The sequence below is a fragment of the Haemaphysalis longicornis genome, unplaced genomic scaffold, assembly GCF_048455015.1.
Source record: "Haemaphysalis longicornis isolate Haplotype H1 unplaced genomic scaffold, Haemaphysalis longicornis Haplotype H1 scaffold_2, whole genome shotgun sequence".
NCBI lineage: Eukaryota > Metazoa > Arthropoda > Arachnida > Ixodida > Ixodidae > Haemaphysalis > Haemaphysalis longicornis.
Genome location: NW_027526295.1, coordinates 285,732,600 through 285,749,789, shown reverse-complemented (window position 1 = coordinate 285,749,789; position 17,190 = coordinate 285,732,600). Strand labels below are relative to the sequence as shown.

The 17,190-nt window shown below is 49.6% G+C and overlaps 1 protein-coding gene across 1 annotated transcript in view; it reads left to right on the top strand.

Moving 5' to 3' along the window:
- LOC144170795 (dual oxidase 2-like) overlaps window positions 1-15,155 on the top strand; it is a gene marked incomplete at its 5' end in the record, with an annotated part of 57,723 nt that extends 42,568 nt beyond the window's left edge. The window contains 9 exon segments of the mRNA XM_077700802.1: window positions 2,895-3,151; window positions 4,427-4,657; window positions 5,638-5,731; window positions 6,201-6,250; window positions 6,391-6,672; window positions 7,583-7,812; window positions 9,205-9,519; window positions 14,068-14,196; window positions 14,888-15,155. Coding sequence (XP_077556928.1) covers window positions 2,895-3,151; window positions 4,427-4,657; window positions 5,638-5,731; window positions 6,201-6,250; window positions 6,391-6,672; window positions 7,583-7,812; window positions 9,205-9,519; window positions 14,068-14,196; window positions 14,888-15,010 — 1,711 coding nt within the window.
- Window positions 15,156-17,190: the final 2,035 nt, after the last annotated feature.

The window sequence follows — 17,190 nt, the reverse complement described above, 5'->3', positions numbered from 1 at the left end:
CTCCCATGAAGAGAAGCCCCCTCTCTATACCCGTCACGTACGGTGGGTGCAGGTAAATCGAAAGAAAATGAAAAGCATCGAAAATGAAGTAATTTTTAAAGGAAACATAAAAAAAAGTTAAGAAAATGGGCGAAAACGGCCGAAACTGCTGTGCGGAGCTGCGACCTCGCATGCGATGAAATATCTGCTAGCAAGTTTTGACTACTCATTCTGATTAATTTCCAGAGTATTGCTTTTTTGTCGTGGCAGACGTCACGAATATAAGTGAGGGGATCAGTAGCGAATATACAGGTAACGCCCGGGGCATGGATGGAATCCAGGAGTACATGGCGCACTCTATAGGCTGGGTGCAAAGGAAGGAACAGCGCACATTTTGACGAAGGGCGGACAGAAACACACACCACAAGCGCTGGCTGTCAACTGATCCCTTTATTACAAGTTGCGGAAAATAAATAGCACGCTTAATGAAAAGAACAACAAGCGCGTACAGAAGACAGGAGAAGATTGACTAACCTGTCCAACCATTATGACATCACGGAATTTATCGCCACATCCGCTTTTCCCTGGCCTCCAAGAATGCGAATTCCTTTTGCGTGGTAACTATCAAAGGCACGCTAACACAGTTATCATTAGCTTTTGCAATCCTTGCAGCTTCAACAAGTTCCCTCGTGGTTATCAGCACACTATCAGCAACACTATCAGCACAGAGCATGCAGTCACGTACTTACTGCCTCACGTGGCCTTGTGATAGCCGACGGACATTATAGTCATGCTCTTTTACCCGTTCATTTAAGCATCGGCCTGTCTGGCCTATATATTCCTTACCACAGGCCACAGGGATCCGGCACACAACACCGTTTTCACATTCAGCGAATTTTTTTCTGATGCTTTGTAGTGCACTTCGCTTTTTCTCTGCGGACAGGGTTGCTTCTTTTGTTTAGCTGGGATAACTTGTTTGGTGCCGAAAATACAACGTTGACGTCAACACGTGATGGTTATCAGCCTTCTTTACTCCTTCATTATACTTGTGTCCCTTTCTTCGCTTTTGCGTTTTCGCCTTTTGGTGAGTTCGACAGTCTCCATTGTTGCTACATTGCGTTTGCATTCCTTTGTCGGCTATGTTTTTCCGTCTTTTTGGGCCAAATTATTTCATAAGCAGACTGGAGCAGAGCCGCAGCTTCCGCATGCAGAATCAGAGCCCCTGTTTCTACTGACGTCCCGTCACGTTCACGTCGCACGCACTACTCTGACTTCGGTGCCTCCGCTGCCAACTTGTGGAGATAGCGGGGCGGTGACGCCCTCGGCCCCTGCCGTAGAGTTTCCGGGTCCAAATCGCATTCGAATGGAAAGGCGTTTTTTTTTCTCTATGCCCTTTACGGCGGCGCCAATTTTCTGCAGCGAACAAGAGCAACAACAACGTCGTCTTTCTGCAGAATGAGGGACCTAAGGCTTTGATATGGCCTTGCACATGCTTTTCTCCGTTGCTCCAATCCCGCTGCTTAAAAAATGGCGCTCAGTTCACCGTTGTTTAAACACTTTTTGAACCCTTGGGAAGGCACAAACGGGCACACAGGCTACGAATTTCAGTAAAACACATTGTTGGGCGAGATGGTGCATACTTGTTTCAAAAATTGGAGCGCGATAAACACATCAACACAGAAGTACCATTGTTTTTATGGCGCTCTAATTTTTAGAACGGGTACGAAATTCACATTAAGTAAGTTCTTCTTGATGGCTAATATCCAGGAAAAGGCCCCTTGCGGTTTGCTTTGCGAGCTTTAGTTCAGTCGCACCCTGCTGCCACTTCTACCAACTAAGCTAGGAAACAATCCACCAATTACTCCACGCCTTGTGGTCGCTGTCTCAAGCTTAGCCCACGGAGGGGGATATTTTTGACATGTATTGCTCCGCGGTAGACTTCTTAGTTTAGGTTCTCCCGGTAGAAGTTCGCCTCATATTTTACTATTTAACCTATCCGTAGTGGGTTCCTAAAGGGCCCTGCCTTAAATTGAAACGGGGGGTCACGCTTGCTTTGTGAAATGTATGACTGTCACCAACACAACACAACGGCAGTGCGGGATTGGTTAGATGTAACAGATATTTTAGACAGATTTTTTTAAATGTCTGCTTTGATTTTGTGGCGCAGTTCTTTAAGACAATTAGAAGCTCTGGAAAGAAGCCTGTCAACAGAAACGATACTGTATGTGTGGTGACACAACAAAGGATTCCTAGAAAACGCATGAAAGGGATCACAACAACTAGACGAGCTTTTAAGTTTCCGGTTGGGCTCAGAGCCGCAACACTTGGCTGAGACGTATCATGGTCACATAACTGAGGTACTGGACACGTCTTTTCACTATGTTCAAAAGGCGTTTGAGGTAATAAAAATGTTTTTACAGGACCTCTTCAAGGCTAATTTATTTACAAGCAGCAGCCAAGCACTACGAAGCTGTTTGGGAGGTCGTTGATTGGATCGTTGGTTGCACATTTAAGTCCATGAGGTGATGCGGCAAAGAAAACGCCCTCTGCCTACAATTTTGTTTCCCCATAAAATTGACATTTTATCCACATACTTTGCTACGAATTCCCCAACAAGACAGCATTATTCATGAAAACTCATAAAATTCAGAGAGAAGTTGCCAACATTTTTTTTCTCTCGGACATCGCCCAGGCGTCTATTATTGAAGGAATGTTGTAGCGGTGGTACGTATGATGGTATGCGCGTGAAAATAACTCTCACGTTTGTAGAGAGACATAAAAACGTGGAGGCCTTGACAGGCCGCCAGGTATGCAGTAGTTAACTTCGCCGAGTAATCGGTGACATCGGTGGGCTTTAGTAAAGCCCACTGGTGCGCGGTCCGCTATCGCAACGCCACGAGCTTCCGTGCTTGCAGTTACTTCGGTGGCAAGAGCGACGCCCAGACGGCCTCGGCCACCCTGGCCTCGGAAGCCGCGGCCGCCGGTCAGCCCCCTCGGAGCAAGCTCAACGTGCAGCCCCTGCCGCTTCCCCGAAAGGCGAACTACGACCAGGACTCGGCCTCCGGCTACTTTGTGGCCTTCGCTAAGTTTGCTGAGAACCACCGGCTCGAGGTGTTCTGGCTGACCCTGTACACGCTCGTGCTTCTTGCCATCTTCAGCGAGCGCGCCTACTGTGAGTGCCAATAAGAGTGGACAATGTTTCCCCTGCAGAGCCACTGGTTCACATCGTTCGTCAGCTTCGGAAATTCAGAATATACAGCAAAATATTGGTCTTATTCCCACCACAATTTCATTCTTGTACATGCCGTTTGTCAACAGAAATCTCAGCAGAGCGCGGGCACACGGGCAACATTTCGTGTGTCCCGCGACTCGAGTAGCTCAGCCTAGGACACTCCTATGACACATCCCCTCCCATACGGTTGACCAAGAAGGCGAATGTAGACCAAAAGCAAGCCAACTTCATAGCGAAAGCCAACGTCAGCCAACAGTGTCGTTGGTGTTGCTGATAAACTTTATTGACACTCCAAAAACCCCAAAGTCCGGGGTTCTTGAAGAAAAAATGAGCAATACAGACCAAAGGACCTGACGAACGTGAGCCACCAAAGCTCGCCACCAGGCCGCCCGGTCGGTTTCCTCCGGCGGCGCGAGTCATTCTTGGAGACAAGCGCGAGGGAGTGAAAAAGATTTAAGTTCAGTTGAAAGTGATTGTTGCGATCTAATACAGTCCCAAAGAGCATGCGGCATATTGGAAAGCCAGAACCTATAGAGGAGCACCGTGCATGGCTTCGACGGCCTTCTGATCGATGCAGTAGGTGTGGGGTCGGACGGCTGTCCGTTTGCGCTTGCCAGATAAGACAAGCATCTGCCCGAGCTAACAGGTGGGAGGGAGGAGGAAGTGTCTCGTTATCCTTGAATAACTGTTGACGAGCTTGTGGCGCCTGCATGGGCGGGTGGAAAAGGGTTGGACAGGGAGTCTCCAAGTCTTTCGGTTGGGACGGAGCACGGGAGAGCTGATGGGCCAGCCCGGAGCGCCTGTGTGACCAGGAACCCAGTCCAGCACGTAGCACGATGATGTAACCTACATGTCTCTCTCCGTGCGTCCATAACCGGCACGGTCCGGCAGTCTGTCACGTGACCCCTTAGTGTTAACAGATAAGAGGACACGTAAAGTAGCTGCAAGGTCCTTGACTCGAAAAGTGTCAGTTATTTGCGAAGGGGAGCTGATGGGACTCCTGATGCCCCGCGGGGATCAAATTCTTGGGTCAAAACGTAACCCGCCCCACTCTTCGTCATGGGCTGAGCGATCAGTCAGGTGCTTTCTGTCGACAGAGTTCAAGTCTTCATTAAGCATGTACTGCGAGGGAAGTCTAGATCGCAGAGTTGCAGATGCTCCGCGTACCATTCGCACTCACAGACTGGCATTTCTCTCCCTATGGTGTGCGCACAGACTACTCGGTGGAGCGCGAGCATGGCGGCCTACGGCAGATTGCGGGCTACGGCGTGACGGTGACCCGTGGCGCGGCCAGCGCGCAGATGTTCACCTACTCGACGCTGCTGCTGACCATGTGCCGCAACAGCATCACCTTCCTGCGGGACACCTTCCTGCACCGATACGTGCCCTTCGACTCGGCCATCCCCATGCACCTGTACATCGCCATCTGGGCCGGCATCTTCTCCGGTCAGTCGCCGCCGGGGCTGCTGGGCGGCGGTTCCTATGTACCAAGCCACGTGCTCCAACTCGGAGGCACTGAACTTGCCGTGCCCTTAGCGTACACTTGCCATGGAACCTCAACAGAGTACGACGAGCCCATACTCGCTTAATGGAGCGTCACTGAAGGGAGCTGCAAACATTATCAAATTACCCCAGCAGATGAGAGCCTAGAAAGCGCAGACTATGTTCTGAGTTTTGTAGACCGATTTGATCGCACTTTAACGAGGAAATTGCGTTTGGAAAGGCCGTTTTTCCTCGCACCGTCGTCTCTGCCGATTCGCTGACGTCGGCTATGGCACTGCACGGACAAATCGGATGGGCTGAATTTAGCGGACGGCTAGCATGCTGAAACTGTACAACCTGTGCGTCAGCAGAAAACGGATAATAACGGAGAAATTGGCGAAAATAAAAGCTCGTAAATCTTAGCACAAAAAAACGCTGAAAACTAGTTTGACATTGGTGTATTGTGCGAGTTGTGCATGGCGTTTTCTCGCCTCCCACCCACAACAGATAAACTGCAAGGATCTACATAACCGCCAAACTGTCAAATCTTGCACTGCGTGGGTTAAAGTGTACAATGTGACAAATAAGGCTTGAATGAATTAAATTCTGTGTTTCCCTGAGAATGTAAGCTGAATCATTGGACTTCATTATGAGTAGAAAGGGTGTCCGTCCTATGCTCCTGCTAAATGCCTGCAGCGAGATATTTTAGAAGACGAGAGCGTTTGGCTACTCTTTGTTCACTTGTTTTTTTTGCCTACCGGTTTACGTAGCTCTGTAGAATATAGACACTACAGATGGAATAACCTCATCCTATTTTTACTCCTTGTCCATCCGCTGTTCGTGGGCAGTGTTGGAGTATGGCCAGAGTGAAATAAACGCCTTCAGGGGAGGACACAGAGTAACTCTCATTATATTTTCGCTTTCTTCTCGTTCTTGGTTTCCAGTGATCCACAGCGTGGGACATGCCCTCAACTTCTACCACATTTCTACGCAGACAGCAGACGACCTGACCTGCCTCTTCCGGGAGTACTACCACGCGTAAGTCTCGTGTAGTAGCCATGCAGACGTAATGCCTCCCCCGTTCATCGTCGTCTTATTCTCTCCATTGCCTTTTACTGCACCGTTTCTCGCTCAATACCGCCTGTTTGTGACAGAGTTGTAGCTTGCCTGTACACTAAAGCTTGGTACGAAAAGACGGGAAGCGCATATTCGGCATTACTCAGCAGCGCTGTGCTCTGCACGGTCGGAACGCGTCTGAAAGCACCAAATAGAACGCACAAGAGACCCGCGTGTTATGTATGCTTCTTGCGGGGCATCTTTAAGGCCTCGTGTTCGGCGTAGTTGTTTATCGACACTCCCGAGTCCCTTGGCCTCTATCATTTATCGGTTTCTACTTCTGCCGTGGAGAATGTGCGATGTGTTCGCGTTTACGAACATTTTCTGAAGAATTGGTTGCAAATGCCAAGTCAGTCGACAGAGACTGATGCAACACTCAACTTGCTTTCAGGACGGACGAGTTGCCCAAGTTCCACTACTGGTGCTTCGCGACCATGACAGGTAGGTCATGTACTCAGTTGCACGACAACGCGGAGCAGTGCATGAATGCTGCGAAGTACGCTTGCATTCGGGGGATTACTACGTTTGTGCCTTGGTACCCAATCGGTACCACTCTTGAACCAGCGCGCGGTTCCACGCAGGGCTGACAGGCGTGTTCCTGCTGATGCTTCTGTCGGTGATGTACGTGTTCGCGACGCCGTTTGCCCGGCGCCACGTGTTCAACGCCTTCTGGAACACGCACAACTTGTACCCGGCCTTCTACATCCTCATGGTGCTGCACGGCCTCGGGCGCCTGGTGCAGCCGCCCATCTTCTACTACTTCTTCCTCGGGCCTCTGGTGCTGTACGTGCTCGACCGACTGGTCTCGCTGAGCCGCAAGAAGGTCGAGATATCCGTCATCCGCGCCGAACACCTGCCTTCGGGTCAGTGCCGCCGCTGGTCTTCTCTGCGTGTTTGCAGCTAACCCAGCTGCAAACGACGTACTGTCTCCCGTGGTATTCAAAGTAGTTATTCCCTATCCTGCAGTCATCTGAGCTCAGCAAACGTGCTGTTTGTGCTGCGGTGAATCCCTTGTTAACGGCCACAAAGAGGCGATAGCGGACAGGGTTAACATCATGGACTGCATTTATTGCACGTGCTACCAAGATGCCGTAGACAGACTAATAATTAGGCCAAACAATATCGGGACAGACGTTGATACATTACACAGCACTGCAGGTGCCAAGATGGTGCCACTCACAAGAAATGCCGAGGCGAGGGGGCGGTACCGCGTGCGAACGCGATCGCGACTCAGCCAGCGCCCGCGGCACCGAATGGGGAGCCCTAGATGTTCGCGCACAGCGCGTGTCCATAGTTAAAAGGGCCCTTAATGTGCTATGATTCCCCGGCAGACTTCCCGACAACAGCCCTGATCATATAGTGCCAGAACTGTCTTCGGGCGAGGGCCGTCTCTCGCCAAACCAAACTTGTCGGGGACAGGACGCGCTCCCGTGGTCGCGCGTTGCGTAACAGCGTACGGGGTTGAGGGGGAGGGGGGTACCTGTAAGGACATCTGCGCTTGCAGCCATACCCACATACGCGCTCATGGCACATGCCCGTACTCACAGGACATCGCGACTTCGAAGCATTTAACTAGCAACAGGTCACACAAAGGTCCGGAAATGGTGGGAGAAAGTGGCCTATTTGCTTGAGGAACATCACCTTTCGCTTGACATTCTGTCCTTTTTTACGCATTTTACACGCCCACGTAAAACGGTAGATTTGCGTCAGTCTTTATGTCTCGTGCTCTCCAATTGCAATAATAATAACGGGGGGGGGCGGTTGCGGGTGCAGACGTAACGATGCTGCTGATGAAGCGGCCCACGAGCTTCGAGTACCGCAGCGGCCAGTGGGTGCGCATCGCCAGCCTGGGCCTGAACGGCTCCGAGTACCACCCGTTCACGCTCTCCTCGGCGCCGCACGAGGACAACCTGAGCGTGCACATCCGGGCACTCGGGCCGTGGACCATCAACCTGCGCAAGATCTACGACCCCAGCAACCTGCAGGACAGGGCCTACCCGAAGGTAATTAAGACGGCGGGTCGCATTTTTATGCTGGAGCTACTTTCGAGTGCGCGGGTTCCGTCACGGCTGTCCTTTTTTTTTATTTTTGTAGCGGCGGAAAAACGAAAGCCTTCTGTGTGCAGAGATTTCTGCGTCCATTTAAGTTCCGCAGGTGATCTAAATAGATCCTTAGCCTTTCACTACGGCACGCCTGACAGCCTTCGGCACGTAAAAATACGAAAAAAAAAAAAAAAAAGATGGAGCCTTTTTTGTCGGCGGCAAACTCCGACAGGCTGCCTGGGGACAGTACTTCAGAAGCAGTTTTAAGAGCGATCATCTCTTAATACATCATTTCAATGTGTTGACACGTGCCATCGTCTTGGAGCGGGGCGTTACGGTTGTTCGCAGGACACCGTCGCTGCACATAAACGTCGCGACTCTCATCCTGAGCGGCGCGTCTTCAAGGTCACTGAAAGACTGGAGCTAAGTGCATTGGGAGAAGTCGGTCATATTTTCACATATACACTTCAGTAATTAAGGGAGTTTTGAACAAAACTCAGAAAAATTTTGGTTGTAAGGGAGTAAGTTTACTGCCGACGCGTGTGCAAAATGTTGTTCCCCTGCATTGGGCAATATAAATGTTATCTTTGTAAATGTTTCTTATTTACAGCTTTTTATAAGCCTTTCTTGGGTAGACATAGGAAGAAGACCGTTTGACTCAATCCAATTTACTTCAGTCAGCCAGCCAATATGGATGTCTTGTAGCTCTCAGCAAACCCCTATTTACACCAAACAGTTTTCTATAATTCCAAACAATGCACGCGCAAGTGACGCAAAACACGATTTTTCGTGTTTGAGCTTTTTTAATTTCTTCGAGATGTAGTAGATGTTGAAAACGTTTACTATCATTCGAGACCAAAGAACTTGTCCTTTCCAATGATACATTAGCGATGTATAGGGTGTAAACTGCAAGATGCAGCGACCGCAGAAATGTACTGCTGTCCAAATTAAGTCGACACAACCTGCTCATCATCAGTTAAACGAATGATATCTTGCGGCGGTTAGCATTTACGTGATCAAGGAGACGTATGCTCTTCCTCTCGGGAGCCAGAGATCTGTTCGGAATGTTTCGTTCGTTCTAATTTCAACCGTTACTGCACGGGACGCTGTAATCAGTGAGATGATTAACGCCTTGGTCTAGTCCTAGTGTCTACCGGGCTAAAGCACAGTCAGCATCTCAGCTCCGTGGTATGTTAGGTTAAGACTTGCAGGCAAACGAACGAGCGAACGAGTTATTGCTCGTAGATGTAGAATAGCAGCGAAGTTACCCTTATGTGGTCAGACGTGACGGAACTTTAGTGTTACTAGCGGTGCGAGCGCCCATCCTGTTCCGGCCTCGCGGACTCCGCGCAGATCTACCTGGACGGGCCGTTCGGCGGCGGCCACCAGGACTGGTTCCGCTTCGAGGTGTCCGTACTGGTGGGCGGCGGCATCGGGGTGACGCCGTTCGCCTCCATCCTCAAGGACATCGCGCACAGGGCCTCGACGCGCGGCCGCGTGGCCTGCAAGAAGGTCTACTTCATCTGGGTCACGCGCACGCAGAAGCACTTCGAGTGGATGACCGACATCATCCGCCAGGTCGAGGAGAGCGACGGACGGGGCCTGGTCAGCGTGCACATATTCATCACGCAGTTCTACCACAAGTTCGACCTCAGGACCACCATGCTGGTGAGTGCGGTGCCCTTCCCTTCGGCGGCTCCACGGCTGCAGCCGCTGTGCGTACAGCCTCTCCCGATACCACCGGTGGCCGCAGGGGAGCAGATACTCGAGATAGAAGCTGCTCGATAGGGGGATGATGATGATGATTGAGGGGCATGCCCTACGGCAGATTTAACACTACCCGCTGCGTTTTGCCTGAATCGTTTCCAGCCAGATGTCTTTTCCAAAAGAGCAAACGAACGTTCTTGACGGGTTGAGAACTCGCCTGTAAACAACGGTCTCGACTTTCCTTGGTGCCGCGTCTCGGACTGTATTTGTCATCCCGTTTCATTATGAACTATGCCTGAAAACGTGTCTGATGATAAGGTTCAAGCGAGTAGTTTTTCCGAACATCCGCGCGCGCGCACTGGTGTCCAACACAGACCGCGTCTCCGGGCTCGTAAAACACCAACCGCCTGTGCTGATTACAGCGAGCTGCGTCGGCGCACTGCTGACGTTGGATCCGCTGCCGTGCTAGCTGGCGTGCTTCCTCCGATTTTTGCGCGAAATTATCAACGTCAATGTTCTCTTCGTCTTCATGAACTGGTAGCATGGAATCTAAGGTAGTAGTAATGGTGCGGCCGTAAACCAATTGGAAAGGAGTAATTGCTGTGGTCTCCTGAACTGCCGTGTTGTAGGCGATCGTGGCATATGGCAAAATTTCGTCCCAGATTTTGTGCTCGACGTCGACATACATTGAAAGCATGTCGGCGAGGGTCCTGTTTAGTCTCTCTGTCAAGCCGTTGGTCTGCTGATGGTACGCAGAAGTCCGCCTGTGGGTGGTGTGCGTGAGCATCATAACGGACTGCATGAGGTCCATTGTGAAAGCTGTACCTCTGTCTGTTATGACGAACTGTAGTGCCCCACGCCGCAAAATGACGTTGTGCATAAAAAACTGTGCTACCTCAGCTGAGGTTGCTCGTAAGACAGCCGCTGTCTCCGCATACCGTGTGAGGTAGTCAGTCGTGACCACGATCCATCGATTACCCTTTGTCGACTTTGGAAATAGCCCCAGCAGGTCCATGCCGACTTGTTGAAAAGGCGCATTAGGTGACTTTATCGGTTTAAGTAGTCCTGGCGGTTTCAGAGGTGGAGTCTTCCTTCTCTGGCAGTCGCGGCAGGTCTTTACATAGTGCTGAACTGTGTGCAACAATTTGGGCCAGTAGTACTGCTGACGAATCCTCGCTAATGTACGGCTAACACCCAGATGCCCCGCCGAAGTTTCGTCGTGATAGGCGTACAAACTTGCGGGCCGCATGGCTGTATATGACCAATAGGAACGAGTCCTTCGTATTCCCAAAATTCCGTTTGTAGAGCACGCCGTTTTGAAGGCTGAACGACGAGATGTTCCGGGTAAAGGCACGTGGAACACGCACATCGAAGCCTTCTAAATGCTGTATAAGCAGAAGCAGTTCCGGGTCGGCGCGTTGGAGTTGGGCCATTTGGGAGTCGGTGCCCCAAGTACAGGAAAGTCGTCGTCGGCTTCTGAGCTCGCTGAATCGATGGGCGCCCGGGATAAGCAATCAGCGTCACTGTGCCTACGTCCCGACTTGTACACTACTGTCATGTCATAGTCTTGCAACCGGAGGCTCCATCGAGCAAGTCGTCGATATGGGTCCTTGAGATGGGTGCCACGGCCCATCGATTCAGTGACAGCTTATAGGAAGGAGCTCTACAGTGATGAACATCAATGCCGTCAGTCCCACTATAGCACGAAACCAGATGCGCGTGTTCTGGCGCATGGAAGTGAAAGAAGAGGAAACTCGTGTGTGTGTGTGCTGTGCTGTGTTTTAAGCCTAATTCTGGCATTAAACTAATTGCTTACGCGTAGCGAACCTCAACATTACGCTACAATATATATAAGGGCATAACATCCGTTAGATCGAACAAAGCCATGCTTTGTAGACGTCACATTTTATGTGCATCAATGCAGCGTGTCACAAACTCTGAGCCTACCAATGCTCAGCAAGAGCTTTCCATTATATTATTAGGACCAAATGCTGCCTGGTCCGGTCATAACGTCGCCGGATACCACGGGAGGCTGTGTACGAGATAGGTTCAGCCATGCTAGGTGAGGTTCCCTGGGACACAAAACAGCATTTCCTCACCAGAGAAGTTTTGGCAACCCTGACAGAGTAAATTTGCTAAAAAACCTCCCATTGACTATGCAATCACACTATCGGCCTTCAGGTACTCGACAGGCGTGGCTGGGGATATTGGATATTTAGGAGAGGATTTCGTCGTGCAGTCGACTGAACGAGGCTTGTGATGATATATATATATATATATATATATATATATATATATATATATATATATATATATATATATATATATATATATATATATATATATATATATATATATATATATATATATATATATATATATATATATATATCAAGGTTGCAGTCGTCATTGCCACCGCTATTCGGCTGTTTCCGAGATATTTAGTAGTGCCGAATGACGTGTGTTTGTCCTGTTTCTTTAATACAGTGCTAAATAGGTGAAAATATAAGTCGAGCAAAAATCCGCCGTTTTTCCGGGAGCGGGAGTCGAACATATATATATATATATATGATGGCCAAGCTCTCCTTTTCAGTAACTGAATAGTTTGACTCGGCTTTCGTAAAGGTGCGGCTTGCGTACGCTACGAGGTACTCGTCAAAACCGGACTTCCGTTGGGCAAGCGTGGCACCGAGACCAATCCCACTAGCATTCGTGTGGATATCCGTTGGCGCAGACGGGTCGAAATTTCGCAATATAGGCGGGGATGTGAGAAGCCGACGAAGGGTCGCAAACGCCTCGTCGCACTACAGCGACGACGCAGAAGGATCGCTGTTACTGTTCAGGAGCTTTGTTAAAGGTGTAATGATGGGACTAAAGTTGCGAACAAAGCGTCGGAAGTAGGAGCGCAAGCCGATAAAGCTTCGAAGTGCCTTCATCGTGGTTGGCTTCAGAAACTAAGCAACCGCTCGAAGCTTGGTTGCGTCCGAAAGAACCCCGTCCCTATAGATACGATGTGGCCCAGGATGGTGAGCTGGCGTCCCGCGAAATGACACTTTTTATGTTCAGCTGTAGTCCGGCGTCGCTATGGCAGATCAAAACTTGCTCTAAACAAATAAGGTGCGTCTGGAAATCCGGCGAGAAAACGACGACATCATAGAGATAGCAAAGGCACGTCTTCCACTTTAGTCCCGTTAAAACACTCTCCATCATGCGTTCGGATGTGGCAGGGGCGTTGCAAAGCCCGAAAAGCATAACATTAAATTGTTAAAGGCCATCCGAAGAACGAACGCCGTTTTTTTCCAGTCAGACTCTAATTGGAACCTGCCAGTACCTGGAACGCATATCAAGTGATGAGGACATACCCTCACGGGTAGATTGGACATCTTTTCCGTATGGCTGATGCCTGCTCACGGTACATACCCTGATGGTCTCATGTGTCCATTATTCTCGTTTCGAAATGTAGCCTGCTGTGTCCTTATACACAGTGAATTCGCAGAGCAGTAGATCACGAGCCGGCGAGTGGAATTTTCAACTACTTCGCAAGTAAGGTGTTGCGGCCACGTTGCTATTTCGCATTACAGCACTGCCTGTTCTCTAAAGTGCTGCGCTGATGGATTTTGGGGAAACATAACTAACAGTGCTGAATTCGAACTGAATTGGAAAGTGAATTCGAAAGTGCTGAATTCGAACTTGAGGTTCACAGTTGTATGTTTCTTCCTTCGTCGCAGAAAATGAGTTTCACGTCACCAAATATTTTCTAATTCTTTGTTTCTATATTTTCTAATGCTTCGACAGCTTTATTTGTGCTGACGCACTATAGCACGAAAATAAGTCGCGGCTTCGGGACGGCAACATGTTCCTCAGTTCGATCTGACACAATTTCTGCCTTTTTACAGCGAAGCTGTTAGCCTATAGTTGGTCAGAAAATTTCGTGGCATGAACAAAAAATTCATGCAGGACCCAGCGGTTCTCGCCTAAGACCCCGGTCCATGCGTCAGGTTAATCAGGCATACAGCTTAGAGCTGAGTTTTCGTTAAAAAAATACGAAACAAGCGTGGAAACCGCAATATGGATCATAAGGCACCTGTGAACAAAAAGACCCCCCCCCCCCCCTTCCCCCACCACCGCCATGTGTTCTGGCAAAGAGTATGTGTTCGAAGGCTAGGCAGGCCTAGTGCCCCAAAATAGAGCAGTTCTTGACCAAGACCCGAGCTCATGCGTCGAAAAACATTTCATACGCTCCCCCATCAGAATTTGTATAAATGCTGATGGGGGAGGGTATGACACGATTACATAGTCTTTTACAAAAGCTTCGCTGGACATCCACCTTCGCAGGGAGGGATTACGACCGTTTTTTTCTTCTCTTTTCAACAGTTATGATTATCGCTGTCACAACGCAAATAAAAAAAAGAAAGAAAACTAAAAACAAGCGTTACGTGCAAGTTTGGGCGACATATGTGCGCTCCACTAGTGCGCTGAATCCTTTTTTTATTTCCCTCCCTGTTTCAGTACATATGCGAGCGGCATTTCCAGAGGATATCGAACCGTAGCCTCTTCACGGGGCTGCGGGCGATTACGCACTTCGGGAGGCCGGACTTCCTGGGCTTCCTCGACTCACTGCAACTGGAGCACCCTACGGTACGCATGCGCACACACGGGCTCCCCCGGTTATATATATGTATATATATGCTCCGCTTGAGAGTTCAACTGTCATAAAGTGGTATACCCGCGCCACGTAGTACCGACGTATTTATGGCGATTTAATGTTGACGACCTATTGCGCACGCTTACAACTTTTCTATTTGCTTTCTAGCCGCTTTCCATACGCAGTTGACCGATAACTCCAGCCGTCAGCTTTAGCAGATCGTCTTTATAAGCTGGTTGGGTGTGACTGGAATGCACCGTATTTCGCACTTTATTTGATGAATGCGACTTTATTTGGAAATAGGCCTGAGGCCCTGCGGGGTTATTGGAAGACGAGGAAAAAGGAGGCGTAAATATTAAGTAAAGTCTCATGAGGCCCATTAAACACTTTGTGTTGTTCGTTTGCAGACCCTACTAAGACTTCAAAAAAAAAAAAAAAGGCTTCCCCAGGCTTCTGCAGTTGCTTACTTTTTCACTTGACGCTTATCGGCGATACATTTGTGTTGCGTTCCCAGGCGTGGCTCGCTTTCCCATGTTCAGAGAAACCCAAACTCGAGTGACGATTGCAACATAAGACTGTACAGAAGATATAAGCGCCATTTCCGATGATTGACGCGTGTGCCAGTTCTCCGAGAGAGAACAAAGATGACTCGAGCTGTGGGCTTTCTCTCCCCCCACTGAACAGGTGACGCGCTTCGGCGTGTTCAGCTGCGGTCCGTTCCCCATGACGCGCAGCGTGCAGTCCGCCTGTGACGAGCTGAACCGAAAAGAGGGAGCCATTTTCGACCACCACTACGAGAACTTTTAGGCGGAGGAGGTCGTGCATAAGCTGGCTCACCATGGCGCGACATACGCGCCATGACAGTGACTGGGCTGAGCTTTCGGGCTTCCTAGAATTTTGTGATTGAAAAATAAATGTGTACACTTTGTGAGCGTTCTCTGCCACACTGCCAGCGGTGTTTATTGTGCTGTTCTTCCTCAGTGATGTACAATACTCGCGCTTCGTCTTCATCTGTACATACTCATCAGCCCCAACTCACGGGGCAGTGTTTCTTCGTCCTCCCTGTACATTATCATCATCGTCACGTGTTGGGCGTTCCCTCGGATAGAGCGTTGCAGTAAACGTCGCTCCGAACCTCGGTATTGTAAGACTGATTAGCGCGCAATTTCCCTTTTTTTTGCTACCCAGCACACAAGTAATATCAAAAAAGCACTTAACTTTTCTCTTAAGCAGAGCCATCGGATGAGGTGTACGGTGACCAAGCTCATTTTGGTCTGTGGTAACGGGCGGGTTAACGCATTGCGAATAGTATAATAAGGAAATGACACTGCTCAAGTAGACAGCACAAAACGAAAAAACCCGCCGCGGTGGCTCAGTGTCCAAGGCGTTGCGGGGCTGAGCCCGTGTATAGGCGGGTTCAATTCCCTCACGCGGCAGCCGCTTTACTGATGGAGGCGAAAAGCGAAAACGCCTGTGTTCGAGATTTCGGCGCACAGTAAATATCCCCAGGTGAGCATTCCACTACAGCGCGCCTCATAACCGGCGTAGTTTCCGCGCGTTAACCCCTCAATCAATCAATCAATCAATCAATCAATCAATCAATCAATCAATCAATCAATCAATCAATCAATCAATCAATCAATCAATCAATCAATCAATCAATCAATCAAAAACTATGATGAAGACGCCATGAAAGAAGACTTGCGCCAGCTCTGTTTTTGCTACCTGTGTCTTCGACCCTTTGCGCTGTGCATGTCAACTGTGAACTATGATTAACTCATCCGTCTGTCGGTTCTAATTTTGTGCTACTTGATAACGAAATACGAATGCGTGAAAAATCAGCTAGAGAGAGAGAGAAACAACATTTATTTGTCCAACATGGTTTTGAAGCAAAGGAGGCGGAGCCTCTTCACTCCCTCAGACGGCGGCCAGAAGTCCTTGGTCTCCGGCGGCATCTTCGGCCATTTGGACAACCCGGATCTGTACGTCCGGATCGGAGCTGCGCAGAACGGTCTCCCACTGCTCCACGGTCTTAATTAATAGCAAAGCCCCTAACGAATTCTTCTTCTGGGGACATCCCCAAATAATATGGCGCAGGTCTTCTCTGCCCGCACATAGCTTACATTCGCTCGTGTAGAGCCCCGGGTAACAATGGCTGTACATGACCGGATTGGAGAATGTATTTGTCTGTAAGAGGCGCCATGCTACAGACTGCCATTTGTTGAGAGTACAGTGAGGGGGAGGATACTTAACCCGTTCCAATCTGTAATGATTAATTATGTCTTTGTACGAGACCATGCGGTCCCTCCCCATCCCAGCGCGCGAGAAGTGCTCAGGTGTTTCCTCGTCGTGATCGGCTCGGTTAGCCAAACCTCGAGCCGCGTCATGAGCGTTCTCGTCACCGGGAGGAGAAGAGTGTGCCGGCGTCCACACAATTTGGACCTGTCTCCGGTCTTTGAAGCCGACCAGAATTCTCAGTGCCTCGGACGAGATCCGCCCCTTTGCGAAATTCGGAATTGCAGTTTTAAGAGTCGCCGACAATAAATTTGGCTTTCGTGGAGGCCATCGCCATCGCAATGGCCGCCTCTTCTGCCGCATCCGGCGACGACGTCAGTATCGTGCCGCTAGTTACGGAATTGCCGTTGCAATCGATAGCTACCACGGACATGGCTAGAGCCCAAAGATATATTGAGCACTGTGGTGGCGAGTTGAGATATGGCACTGGCATTCCTGCAGTGAAATAACACCTTTTGTCGATAATCGCCGCGTGCGAATAAAACCGAGGAACGCGTACCCAGCCCCTTGTACACGATTGGGCTGTGCTAAGCAGAGAAAACGTTCACTGGCAGATACAAAATCAGAATTCCCTTCGTCAAATTACGACGATGTTGAAACGCGAAGATTTCTTGCGTGTGAAATCGAATGGCGAAGTGCCAAAGTCAAAGCCGCTGCAATCAAAGTCAAAGCGTCAACTATTAAAGGGCACA